Raw genomic sequence first — 13,199 nt, 5'->3', positions numbered from 1 at the left:
CCCTTTCAAGCGGTTTTCTAATTTTTTGAGTTGTATCTTCAATCTCATTTAATAATTTCAATCCACTTTCGGTGCAGTAGCCTCTGACCACGGGCCATTGGATGGTGGCCAACCTGAGTCATTCCACATGTCCCCAGTGTAGCATCCATCACAATTATCCCATATTCCATCTTTTAATTTGGTTAGGGCCACCTGTTTCCATTTCTGTCCCCATCCTTCAGGTATTATAAAAGCACTTGAGGTCTGTTGTTGGGTAGCAGGGGATGGCACATCTTTCTTTTAGCAGGTTTTCCACAGCTATTTCCAATTTTTTATTCACCTGCTTTCTCTCTTTGAGCATACCATGTGTCTGGAGTGCCTGCTGCCCAGCTAGAAGACCTTGGGCTTTCCAGTGCTCAACAGTCTTGGATATGTCTTCCAAAGCCTGGGTTACCTCTTCTACTTCCGTTTTTTTCCATAACGTGCCTGGCCAGTATTGTGGCATGTTATTTAAGCCATTTTACTGCCATGGCCCTTAATTGCATTATTATACATTTTTTATTTGTTATTGTTAGGGTTAGGGTTATTTGTTATTGTTTTTCAAGGCTTCAGTTTCTGCCCTTGCTTTACATATTCCAATTAATTTTTCCACACTTTCTTTTTAAACTTTGTATGGGTCCCCCTTGCTGGCAATACACCATGTCCAAATTTCATCAACCTCTGTGAGGATAAGAAAGTTCCCTAGCTTGTGTTTTTTGTGTCTTATTAGTTTGCGATGCCTAGAGAAGATAGCTCACTTACTTACCAGATCAGTGGTCGTGGGTCACCAGCGTGGTTAGATGTTCAACTGCATGGGTGTGTTCTCCTCCAGCTCTGCGCAGACAGCTGGCACAGCAGACCTTGAATGAATCACTCAATGACCACAAGATCTGTCAATGTACACACCAGGCCAGGTCTATTGTCAATGAAACACGGTACTAGTATCCTGCAGACTCTACCGGACCACTAATACGTTTTTGCCCGTAACAATGGACCAACTCAGTGAATGGGAGGACTTTCCACTCCTCCCTAGGCTAGACAAAGACACTCCCTCTGAAATACATCTTTATACCCTGATACAAACAAATTATGTACTGCCCCTCTGCCATAATTAGTTATTGCATCCCGACATGGCTACTTAATACCCATCACCTTGTACATGTTGGTTCGATCAAAATTTCTTTATTACATACTGTCATTCTGACATCATCTTTTAGGAGGAGTCAGTATGTTCCTGTTATCCTTGGGGGATGTTTTTGTACCATCCTTGGTATCGGGATGTGTTTAAGTGAGTACTCTGTGCCAAGCACTTCTTAGGAATGTGTGTTTCTACAATATCAGCCCTGTTCTTGCCAGATTCTGTGAGCAGGTCCTTCCTGTTGCTCACAGCTTGTCTTTGGTTTATATCAGTAAAGCTTTGACAACTACTTTAGCCCAGGCCTCATGCCTCATACCAGGCCTCTGATACAAGGGCTTATGTCTCAGGCTCTTTTCCAACTACAACTGCAAATCAAAATTCTGTCATTTAGTGCTATAACAGTAAAATATAAGTTAATTGAAACATCTTAACACCTTTGCATTAGATATTTCTTGTAACCTCAAAGGGCACAGCACACCCATTTTATAAGGTGCCTGTGACCACTGCATCCCCAGTTAGGTTGGCTAATCTTAACATGTACCCAGAAAACGCTCTCTAAATACTTGGGGAATTGGCTAGGGTCAGCATTTGCACTGGGGATTGTCCAGTCAGTGAAGTTTAAATATCCTGATTATTTGGAGTTCAGCCAGGCACACAGGGGCTCTGTGACTGAGCCTGGATGGCAGACTGAGAAGACTGCTGGGTTGAGAAGTTCCAGAGTTGCTGGTTCCAAAGTAGCTCTGAAGCCATGGATTCCCTAGGAACCTAAAGACTGTGGTTCTGCCTTTCCTATGGAAATGATGGAAACTGAGTTTGATAGCACTTTTTAAATTGGAGTGCATGAAATGCAGTGTAACTAGGAAACAGACCTGCACATGCCTCTCAGCTTCTGATTCAGACACATTATAATGGGGTGAGATGATAGTCTTGTTCCTAAGTGACTGACATCTGAGAAATGCAGAAAATGTCTGTATGTGTATATGCTGTTGTGGTCCTGTGATTAGAAGTTTTCACTAAAAAGCAAAGTGCTGGGTTTAACAAATTGACACACAAATTAAAGCTGGTCTCAAACAGATTCAAACACTGAGATGTGAACAAATGATCTTTTATTTAGATGAGAAATACAAAGACATTTTATGTGCAAACAATAGGCTAAGCCATCTAGTTATTTGAAAGGAATTTAAGCCCAAGATAAATAAAATGATTGTGCAGGAGGGGAGAGGGAAGAGAAAAGGGAAAGCTAGGACACCAATAAATAAAGTAACAAATTACAAAATTTCAGTGCTGAAACTGGATCTTTCTGCCAGTGTCTCCATTCTTTAAAAACTCCTACCAAAGTTACACACTGTTATTTAACTAAAATTGGCACACCTGTTCCCATAAAATGGGTTCACTCTTTTACTACCTAGTTGTCTTGTCAATTTGCACCAAAACTGTTTTGAAATAGGTATTGGCTGTTCTTATAAATATTCCAAATATCTTCTCCTCATAGGTATTATGATAGTTTATTAGAACAGCCTCACTAACTATTAGTCTCATTAGCTATTTCTTGAATTTAGACTGGGTTACGGTGAGGAGGCAGCCATGCAGACTTCTGGGACTGTAGCCCTTTTTAAATGGAGAAAATTTAATCCCTTTTGTTGAACATGTCAGGGTGCTGTTTTATTCCCCTGAAGAATAACTTGAGAATGTCCTATTGTCACTATCCCTAACTAAAAAACGATAGTTAGATTTAAAATCCTTCAGTTAAACAGCAGTGGGAACTCACATTGAAAAGAGACAGGTAGATGCAAGTCAAGACTTTTATCCTGTCCCTGTCCTGATGCTATTTTGGGATGGGGCATAGAATTCCTATTTTGAGGTTCTCCGCTCTGACAGCAGAATTTCCCCTATTTGGAACTTCCTGGCTGTGGTCAGTTTTACATCCAAAAGGAAAGTTGCGTCATTGTTCTTTTTATTATGCTAATCCTGCATGGACCAAGATAAAATCAGTTTGTTACTGTTTGCATGACAGGGATTGTTACAAGGTAGAGCCACATAGGATTAGCCTCTTAAAAAGACTATGGGAAACAACTGACTCCCAAGGCAGGCAGAGAGTTTTCAAACATTAGTAACTGGTTTCATTTAAAAAACACTAAAATGGCAGACTATGATTAAATTATAAAACTAAATTATTTGAAATAAACATACGGCGTATGTGTGTGTCTCTAAGAACAGAGAGACTTTATTCTATCCTGTACTCTGGGAACATAAAACAGTCAAACAGATTTTAAAATTATTAAAAAAAAAAAAGACATTTTTGTCTGGAGCAGATAACTTGGGCAACAAAAGTTTGTTTCAGGCTAAAAGTAAGTTAGTGAATATCAGGGTTCATAATGGTCGTTTTGCATTTCTGTAAGGTATAGCAATATAACAGGCACCACCATAATAATGAGTGAATATCTAAGTAGTAAAGGAAACGGGGAGTCATTTGCTCAGGTACATTTGGTAAAATGTAAATAATTTAACAGCTCAGACTATTTAAGGCAGAGTAAATTCCCTTTGGCAAGTCTGCAGGTAGATCATAATGTTTAATGGCATCAGTTACAGATATGTGAAGCACTAAGCTAACTTCGAAAGTTTTTCTGTAATGTTCTAAAGGCTTCTGAAGCGAAACTGTAAAATAAACTTTTCTCAACTGATTCAAAAATCTCTCTCCTCCACCCCCAATAAAAGGCCGCTTTTCATCTTTAGGCATTAGCACACACATTCCTCATTTCCTCTACTACCGGGACAATCTGTATATTAGTAAGGGGTCTTTAAGAGAAACAAATATTGAAAAAAAAATTGGATCATTAAAGATCTTCTACATGGCTACAATAATGTATGTATAGTAATAATTCAGCATCACTTACGTCACTGAAAGCCATCTAGGACTCTGCTGCATAGTCCCATGCAGCTAATAGTCACCACCACCGCAAGCTGGCCATTGACCACTTTTAATTTGACTCAGTTCTGTGACAAAATCTTTTCTTCTCCCCATTGCTTGGGGACAGAGCTACATACGTACATCGAATAACATGCTAAAATATAACTCAAGTTTAGGTCTTTCAAATCAAATCTATAAACAGTTCAGTCATCCTGGTAGTGAGCCTTCGGTAATGGACACTGCTATGGACAGAATCAGCTGGTTAAAAATTTTCCAATTTCTCCATGCTATGGCACAGAGCAAATATTTCTCTAAGTTGATGTCCTATTGTGTTTTCTTAGAATTTTAGAGAGGGAGTCTAAACATGATCTGAAATCCTGTTCTGCTTCTAGATACAGAGGCAGACCTGGTTGCTCTGCAGTGCTAGCTTTCTTCTTCTACAACAAGTAACAAGAATTCAAGCCCCACCATCCAAACGTTTATGCAAAGAACACACCCAGAAACCCAAAATATATTCTAACAACTGTTTAATCCCCAATGCCATTGTAATAGTACATGGAAAACATCTAAACTAAATGTTTCTCAAGGAATCTGAAAAGTCATAGAAAATAAGATCATAGCAGTAAGACAGATAGAGTCCCTGTGGACTCAGTCAGGATTATTAATTCACTGACAGTCTAGTCCTTCGCCATGAAGTAATATACTTGTAGTTTGGGCAGAGGGAGGTACATCAATATATAGGTGTCCTTGGTTCTGACAGGGGAAAGGGGACATTAAGAAACAAAGATGCAGTTTTTCCATTAATCTCCGTTTTCATAGCTCCTCTGGGAGATGGCAATTATTTCCCATAGAACTTCTTGTTCAGAAGAAAGATCAGGAGGTTGACGTTGACTTTTGCTCTGTCAAACAACTTCATGACAGCAACACCTTCATACTGCAGCTGCAAAAGATCCTGTCAAAGAGAACATGTTGATTAGTGAGAAATCCATAGAGGCTGAATGGGAAAGGGATAAGTTACAAGACACTAGTGCAAAGAAGGTTTCTGAAGAATTAATATCTAGTGAGAGTCTATGACATATAAGCATATACCTTAAAGACCCATTGATTCGACCTGGAAAGTATGAAAAATATTCTATTAATAGACAGTTCGGATTATTTTCAGAGTGGTAGCCATGTTAGTCTGTATCAGCAAAAACAACAAGGAGTCAAGGATCTACAACCTATCCTGAAGGACGATCCCTTCCTCTCACAGACCTTGGGAAACAGGCCAGCCCTCGCTTACAGACAGCCCCCCAACCTGAAGCAAATACTCACCAGCAACTACGCACCATACAACAAAAACACTAACCCAGGAACCAAACCCTGCAACAAACCCCGGTACCAACCCTGTCCTCATATCTATTCAAGGGACACCATCATAGGACCTAACCACATCAGCCAGATCATCAGGGGCTCGTTCACCTGCACATCTACCAATGTGATATATGCCATCATGTGCCAGCAATGCCCCTCTGCCATGTACATTGGCCAAACTGGACAGTCTATGCAAAAGAATAAATGGACACAAATCTTGACATCAGGAATTATAACATTCAAAAACCAGTCAGAGAACACTTCAATCTCCTTGGTCACTCAATAACAAACTTAGAAGTGGCAATTCTTCAACAAAAAAACTTCAAAAACAGACTCTTACGTGAAACTGCAGAACTGGAATTAATTTGCAAACTGGACACCATCGAATTAGGCCTGAATAGAGACTGGGAGTGGATGGGTCATTACAAAAACTAATTTTACCATACTAATTTCCCCCTACTGTTACTCACACCTTCTTGTCAACTGTTTGAAATGGGCCACCCTCATTACCACTACAAAAGTGATTTTTCCTCCCTTGGTATTCTACTGTTAATTGAATTGCCCCGTTAGACTGACCCCCGCACTTGGTAAGGCAATTCCCATCTTTTCATTGGGGGGGGGGGGAGAGAGAGAGAGTGAGAGTGAGTGTGTGTGTACGCTACTGTATTTTCCACTCCATGCATCTGATAAAGTGGATTCTAGCCCATGAAAGCTTATGCCCAAACAAATTTGTTAGTCTCTAAGGTGCCACAAGGACTCCTTGTTGTTTTAGTTCTGATTATATTAGTTTTATGATTTTTTGTATTAATAGGAAAATTTAAACGAAAACTCTCTTTAGCTCTCACCTCTGTTTCAAATATCTAAAAAGACCACAACAATCCAAATCTAAACAGTCATTTCCAGGCTCTTCGTTCATGTGATTACCATACAATCTCCATAACCCTTAGATAGAGTCCTTCCTCCCATCATTTAATCATATTTCACAGCCATAAAATATATGGCCTGATTTTCAAAGAAGTTAAGCAGCCACAGCTCCCACTGAGGTGACTTAGGCACTGAAATTTAAAGCAGAACAACAGGAAAAGCTCCCAGCTAGTATCAAATGAAGAAGACTGAACCAGTTTCATTATCAATGGAGGCAAGACTGCTACAATGACACCTTCCCAGTGTCAGATAGCTCTGAGGAGGTAGATACTGAATGGATAGACACTAAGGCATCCCCCTGTGCCAGTCTCTCTCAGTATTGAAGATTTTCTGGGCGACTGATAGTGTGTGATAAGTAGGGCCCTACCAAATTCACAGTCCATTTTGAGAAACGCTGGTCTCACCCATGAAATCTGTATAGTATGAAGACCAGATTTCATGGCCCATGATACGTTTTTCACGACAATGAATTTGGTAGGGCCCTAGTGATGAGGCAGAGCTTGCTAAAGACAAGCTGTCACACTCTCAGTCTCCCTTAGGCAGGCTTATTGCCCAAACTTTAAGCAAAGTAAACAAAATTGCTCCTCAGCTCACCTTTTACAAATTTGACACCACCCCTTTAACTGGGACCATCTCCTATGGCACTGGAGCTGGACCTACTTCAGTCACAGGAGCCAGCCAGCCACCCTGTGACACAGTACTATACTTCCTCACCTTCACTGAGGTTGAATGGGAGCAAGGAGACTACAATGTTGTTTCTCCATCTTTCTCCAGCCCAGAGGCAAGGGAAATCAACAGAGAGTCCCAAGACCACTCAGAAAGGCTCAGCTCCGAGGCGCTCATGACATATAACTTAATGTTCCTCATTGGCTCAGGTGACATTGGGAACTTCAGTGCCACTTTTGCTGGACCTAAAGTCACTTACAGTGATTAGGTCTTTGAAATCAAGACACCCCTCAACACTGACAATGGTGGATGATTGGTATCCAACTCAGTTGATCAGATGAGACGAATGACCTTGACGCTGTTCATCATGTTGGTCATAAAACCACCCTGTCAAGTCAGAGCCACAGTGTCTCTCAATGCTAACGGTACTAGACTCAGGTGACTGGGCCTGACGAAGCCTCCCCTGCTAGTAGGGGTTTGAAATAGCTGTTCTTTTCTTTGAAGAGTGAACTCACACTAATTCTGACCTTCTCCCAGAGGCACCCAAAAATGAGAGGCTGCAATGGGTATCACAGCATCGCATGAAGCATAGTTCATAAAGCTGGAGTTCTCCGTTGCCCCAGTTATGCTGTCTGTTGGGCCAAAAGACACTAAGAGAAACTGCATCCTAGGACTGATGTTCAGGAAAAACAAAGCTGCTCATGAGGAGTGGGACCTGCAGGCTGCCTGCACTGGCATCAACATCAATTAAAATAAAAAAGCTGACTAACTAAACGCACAAGACGACACACAAAAGGGGAAGAAAAATGAAAAACCAATAATTGATGAGGGAAATATTGAGGACACTGAATGAGCTCCAAACTCACTGCAACTTTTATGGTCAAAAGTAAATGAAGGGCAACTGAGACCACTGAAGACCACTAGAAGATTGTGAGTTTAGGCTAAAGCGTGAGGATCCATATGGTCAGTTATTGAAGGACTATTTTTATAACAATGATCTATTTGCAAATCAGTATTTCCTAGAAATTATGCACACATTTCAGTGCTCTTATATAAATCCAGATAGCTGTCACATGGCAGGTATTACAGAAATGTAAGACTTTTCCTTGACTAAACACAGATCAGAACATTGTAAATTAATTAATCCTAAATTTTGTCCTTAGGTTCAAGTGAAAACAAGAAGAAATTACTCACCTTGTGTAGTAACTATGGTTCTTCGAGATGTGTCCCCCTATGGGTGCTTCACTGTAGGTGTGTCTGCATCCCTGCACTGCTGATCGGAGAATTCTGATAGCAAACCATCCCACCCATGCATGCACTGCTCCTCACCTGCCACGAGGCTAGCCAATATGCATGGGAAATCCCTCCTCAGTTCTTTCTCTACTGCAGAGTCAATTACTAGAACTCCGAAGTAGAAGGGAGGAGAGTGGGTCATGGAGCACCAATAGAGGGACACATCTTGAAGAACCATTGTTACTGCACAAGGTAAGCACATTCTTTTTTCTTCTTCGAGTAGTGTCCCAATGGGTGCTTCACTGTAGGTAATTCCCAAGCAGTACCCACCACTAGGAGGCTGGGGCTTTGGAGTCAAATCCATTATAGAGGATAGCTCTGTGGCACCAAATCGGGCTCTGCAGCCGAGTCCCTCCCTGAGGATGCAATAATGTTCTGCAAAGGTATGTGCAGACCGTTGAGATGCGCACCCCATCCTATACATTGGCACTCAGGGGTAACAATGGGGGAGGCTGAACAAATGGGACTGCGGTACATACATTCATTGGGTCTTTCCACCAATCTAAGGATTCCTTGACCTTGGTGGGTATCAATAATAATTTGTCTATGCTGTCTCTGTTTGGCCTGTAAAATGAATTGAACTAGGCTTGGAAGCATCTCATGAATAGTTTGGCACAAGCTAGGACCGATGTGCCCATGACCATGTGCTCTAGAAGCTGGAGGTGGTGTCTGGCTGAAATCTGGGGGCTGGATTGAATTGTCTCTACCAGTGTTGAAAGACTGAGGAATCTGTGACTTGGGAGGAGTGTGTCTGAATTCTAGTCTTTACACAGGTGTTGATGTTGATTTTTGTGTGTTGATTTGTAGGCCCAGATTTTGGAACAGATTCAGTGTAGTCTGGGCTTTGGTGAAAGAATATGCCCTGAGAAGGCAGTTGTCCAGGTAAGGATAAATCATGACACTCTGAAACCGTAAGTGGCCTGTCACTACTTGGAAAATACCCTGGGGGCCGAAGGGGAGTACTCTGCACTGGCAGTGGTCTTGGCCTAGTGTGAATCTCAGGTAATGTCTCTGACTTGGTATGATGGAAATGTGGAAATATGTATCTTGGAGGTTGAGGGCCGAGAATCAATTTCCTTTCTTTAGTGCTGGAAAAATCACTGATAGAGTGACCACCTTGAACTTCTGCACTTTGATATATCTGTTGAGCGCTCTCAGGTCCAGCATGGGACTCCAACCTCCCTTCTTCTTTGGAATTACAAAGTAGCGAGAGTAGAAGCCTTTGCCTCTTAGATGTATGGACACAGGCTTTACGGCTTGTATGCTGGGGAGACTGTTTACCTCCTGACATAGACTCTCGTGAGAAAGGTCCCTGAAGAGGGATGGGGAAGGGTGTTTGGGAGGGAGGAGAAATGGATGGCATAACCATCCCAAATGATCTCCAGCACCCACTTGTTGGAGGTTATCTGTTCCCACGTGCTGTGGAAAGGGGTAAGATGGTTGCCGAAGGGATAGGTGAGGTTTTACAGCATGAGATGGTGAGAATGTTCTACAGGCACCTTGACCAACCCAGCATGGGACTCCAACCTCCCTTCTTCTTTGGAATTACAAAGTAGCGAGAGTAGAAGCCTTTGAAGAAGGATAAAGGAGTTTGAGGCGCAAGTGGTGTTCTCGTCCATCCTCCCCGTGGAAGGAAAAGGCCTGGGTAGGGATCGTCGAATCGTGGAAGTCAACGAATGGCTACGCAGGTGGTGTCGGAGAGAAGGCTTTGGATTCTTTGACCATGGGATGGTGTTCCATGAAGGAGGCGTGCTGGGCAGAGACGGGCTCCATCTTACGAAGAGAGGGAAGAGCATCTTTGCCAGCAGGCTGGCTAACCTAGTGAGGAGGGCTTTAAACTAGGTTCACCGGGGGAAGGAGACCAAAGCCCTGAGGTAAGTGGGAAAGAGGGATACCGGGAGGAAGCACAGGCAGAAATGTCTGTGAGGGGAGGGCTCCTGCCTCATACTGGGAATGAGGGGCGATCAACAGGTTATCTCAAGTGCTTATATACGAATGCACAAAGCCTTGGAAACAAGCAGGGAGAACTGGAGGTCCTGGTGATGTCAAGGAACTATGATGTGATTGGAATCACAGAGACTTGGTGGGATAACTCACATGACTGGAGTACTGTCATGGATGGTTATAAACTGTTCAGGAAGGACAGGCAGGGCAGAAAAGGTGGGGGAGTAGCACTGTATGTAAGGGAGCAGTATGACTGCTCAGAGCTCCGGTACGAAACTGTAGAAAAACCTGAGTGTCTCTGGATTAAGTTTAGAAGTGTGTGCAACAAGAGTGATGTAGTGGTGGGAGTCTGCTATAGACCACCGGACCAGGGGGATGAGGTAGATGAGGCTTTCTTCCGGCAGCTCACGGAAGCTACTAGATCGCATGCCCTGATTCTCATGGGTGACTTTAATTTTCCTGATATCTGCTGGGGAAGCAATACTGCGGTGCATAGACAATCCAGGAAGTTTTTGGAAAGCGTAGGGGACAATTTCCTGGTGCAAGTGCTAGAGGAGCCAACTAGGGGGGGCGCTTTTCTTGACCTGCTGCTCACAAACCGGGTAGAATTAGTGGGGGAAGCAAAAGTGGATGGGAATCTGGGAGGCAGTGACCATGAGTTGGTTGAGTTCAGGATCCTGACGCAGGGAAGAAAGGTAAGCAGCAGGATACGGACCCTGGACTTCAGGAAAGCAGACTTCGACTCCCTCAGGGAACGGATGGCCAGGATCCCCTGGGGGACTAACTTGAAGGGGAAAGGAGTCCAGGAGAGCTGGCTGTATTTCAAGGAATCCCTGTTGAGGTTACAGGGACAAACCATCCCGATGAGTCGAAAGAATAGTAAATATGGCAGGCGACCAGCTTGGCTTAATGGTGAAATCCTAGCGGATCTTAAACATAAAAAAGAAGCTTACAAGAAGTGGAAGGTTGGACATATGACCAGGGAAGAGTATAGAAATATTGCTCGGGCATGTAGGAATGAAATCAGGAGGGCCAAATCGCACCTGGAGCTGCAGCTAGCGAGAGATGTCAAGAGTAACAAGAAGGGTTTCTTCAGGTATGTTGGCAACAAGAAGAAAGCCAAGGAAAGTGTGGGCCCCTTACTGAATGAGGGAGGCAACCTAGTGACAGAGGATGTGGAAAAAGCTAATGTACTCAATGCTTTTTTTGCCTCTGTTTTCACTAACAAGGTCAGCTCCCAGACTGCTACGCTGGGCATCACAAAATGGGGAAGAGATGGCCAGCCCTCTGTGGAGATAGAGGTGGTTAGGGACTATTTAGAAAAGCTGGACGTGCACAAGTCCATGGGGCCGGACGAGTTGCATCCGAGAGTGCTGAAGGAATTGGCGGCTGTGATTGCAGAGCCATTGGCCATTATCTTTGAAAACTCGTGGCGAACCGGGGAAGTCCCGGATGACTGGAAAAAGGCTAATGTAGTGCCAATCTTTAAAAAAGGGAAGAAGGAGGATCCTGGGAACTACAGGCCAGTCAGCCTCACCTCAGTCCCTGGAAAAATCATGGAGCAGGTCCTCAAAGAATCAATCTTGAAGTACTTGCATGAGAGGAAAGTGATCAGGAACAGCCAGCATGGATTCACCAAGGGAAGGTCATGCCTGACTAATCTAATCGCCTTTTATCATGAGATTACTGGTTCTGTGGATGAAGGGAAAGCAGTGGATGTATTGTTTCTTGACTTTAGCAAAGCTTTTGACACGGTCTCCCACAGTATTCTTGTCAGCAAGTTAAGGAAGTATGGGCTGGATGAATGCACTATAGGGTGGGTAGAAAGCTGGCTAGATTGTCGGGCTCAACGGGTAGTGATCAATGGCTCCATGTCTAGTTGGCAGCCGGTGTCAAGTGGAGTGCCCCAGGGGTCGGTCCTGGGGCCGGTTTTGTTCAATATCTTCATAAATTATCTGGAGGATGGTGTGGATTGCACTCTCAGCAAATTTGTGGATGATACTAAACTGGGAGGAGTGGTAGATACGCTGGAGGGGAGGGATAGGATACAGAAGGACCTAGACAAATTGGAGGATTGGGCCAAAAGAAATCTGATGAGGTTCAATAAGGATAAGTGCAGGGTCCTGCACTTAGGACGGAAGAATCCAATGCACCGCTACAGACTAGGGACCGAATGGCTAGGCAGCAGTTCTGCGGAAAAGGACCTAGGGGTGACAGTGGACGAGAAGCTGGATATGAGTCAGCAGTGTGCCCTTGTTGCCAAGAAGGCCAATGGCATTTTGGGATGTATAAGTAGGGGCATAGCGAGCAGATCGAGGGACGTGATCGTCCCCCTCTATTCGACATTGGTGAGGCCTCATCTGGAGTACTGTGTCCAGTTTTGGGCCCCACACTACAAGAAGGATGTGGATAAATTGGAGAGAGTCCAGCGAAGGGCAACAAAAATGATTAGGGGTCTAGAACACATGACTTATGAGGAGAGGCTGAGGGAGCTGGGATTGTTTAGCCTGCAGAAGAGAAGAATGAGGGGGGATTTGATAGCTGCTTTCAACTACCTGAAAGGGGGTTCCAAAGAGGATGGCTCTAGACTGTTCTCAATGGTAGCAGATGACAGAACGAGGAGTAATGGCCTCAAGTTGCAGTGGGGGAGGTTTAGATTGGATATTAGGAAAAACTTTTTCACTAAGAGGGTGGTGAAACACTGGAATGCGTTGCCTAGGGAGGTGGTGGAATCTCCTTCCTTGGAAGTTTTTAAGGTCAGGCTTGACAAAGCCCTGGCTGGGATGATTTAACTGGGAATTGGTCCTGCTTCGAGCAGGGGGTTGGACTAGATGACCTTCAGGGGTCCCTTCCAACCCTGATATTCTATGATTCTATGATTCTATGAACCCGTCAAAATTGCCGTTTCAAAGTGGAGGGCTGAAAGAAAGTTGATTGATATCCCCAGTACTTTTG

At 43.6% G+C, this 13,199-nt stretch overlaps 1 protein-coding gene across 1 annotated transcript in view; it reads right to left on the bottom strand.

Annotated features, from left to right (window-relative positions):
* Window positions 1-2,245: 2,245 nt before the first annotated feature.
* Window positions 2,246-13,199, bottom strand: part of IQGAP1 (IQ motif containing GTPase activating protein 1) — a 183,118-nt gene continuing 172,164 nt past the window's right edge. Inside the window, exon 38 of the mRNA XM_077829238.1 lies at window positions 2,246-5,016. Coding sequence (XP_077685364.1) covers window positions 4,903-5,016 — 114 coding nt within the window. The 3' untranslated portion in view covers window positions 2,246-4,902. The remainder of the gene's footprint in view (window positions 5,017-13,199) is intronic.

The sequence above is a fragment of the Eretmochelys imbricata genome, chromosome 10 (genome assembly GCF_965152235.1).
Source record: "Eretmochelys imbricata isolate rEreImb1 chromosome 10, rEreImb1.hap1, whole genome shotgun sequence".
Lineage (NCBI taxonomy): Eukaryota > Metazoa > Chordata > Testudines > Cheloniidae > Eretmochelys > Eretmochelys imbricata.
The sequence above is the reverse complement of the archived record's forward strand: the minus strand, read 5'-3'. Positions and strand labels throughout refer to the sequence as shown.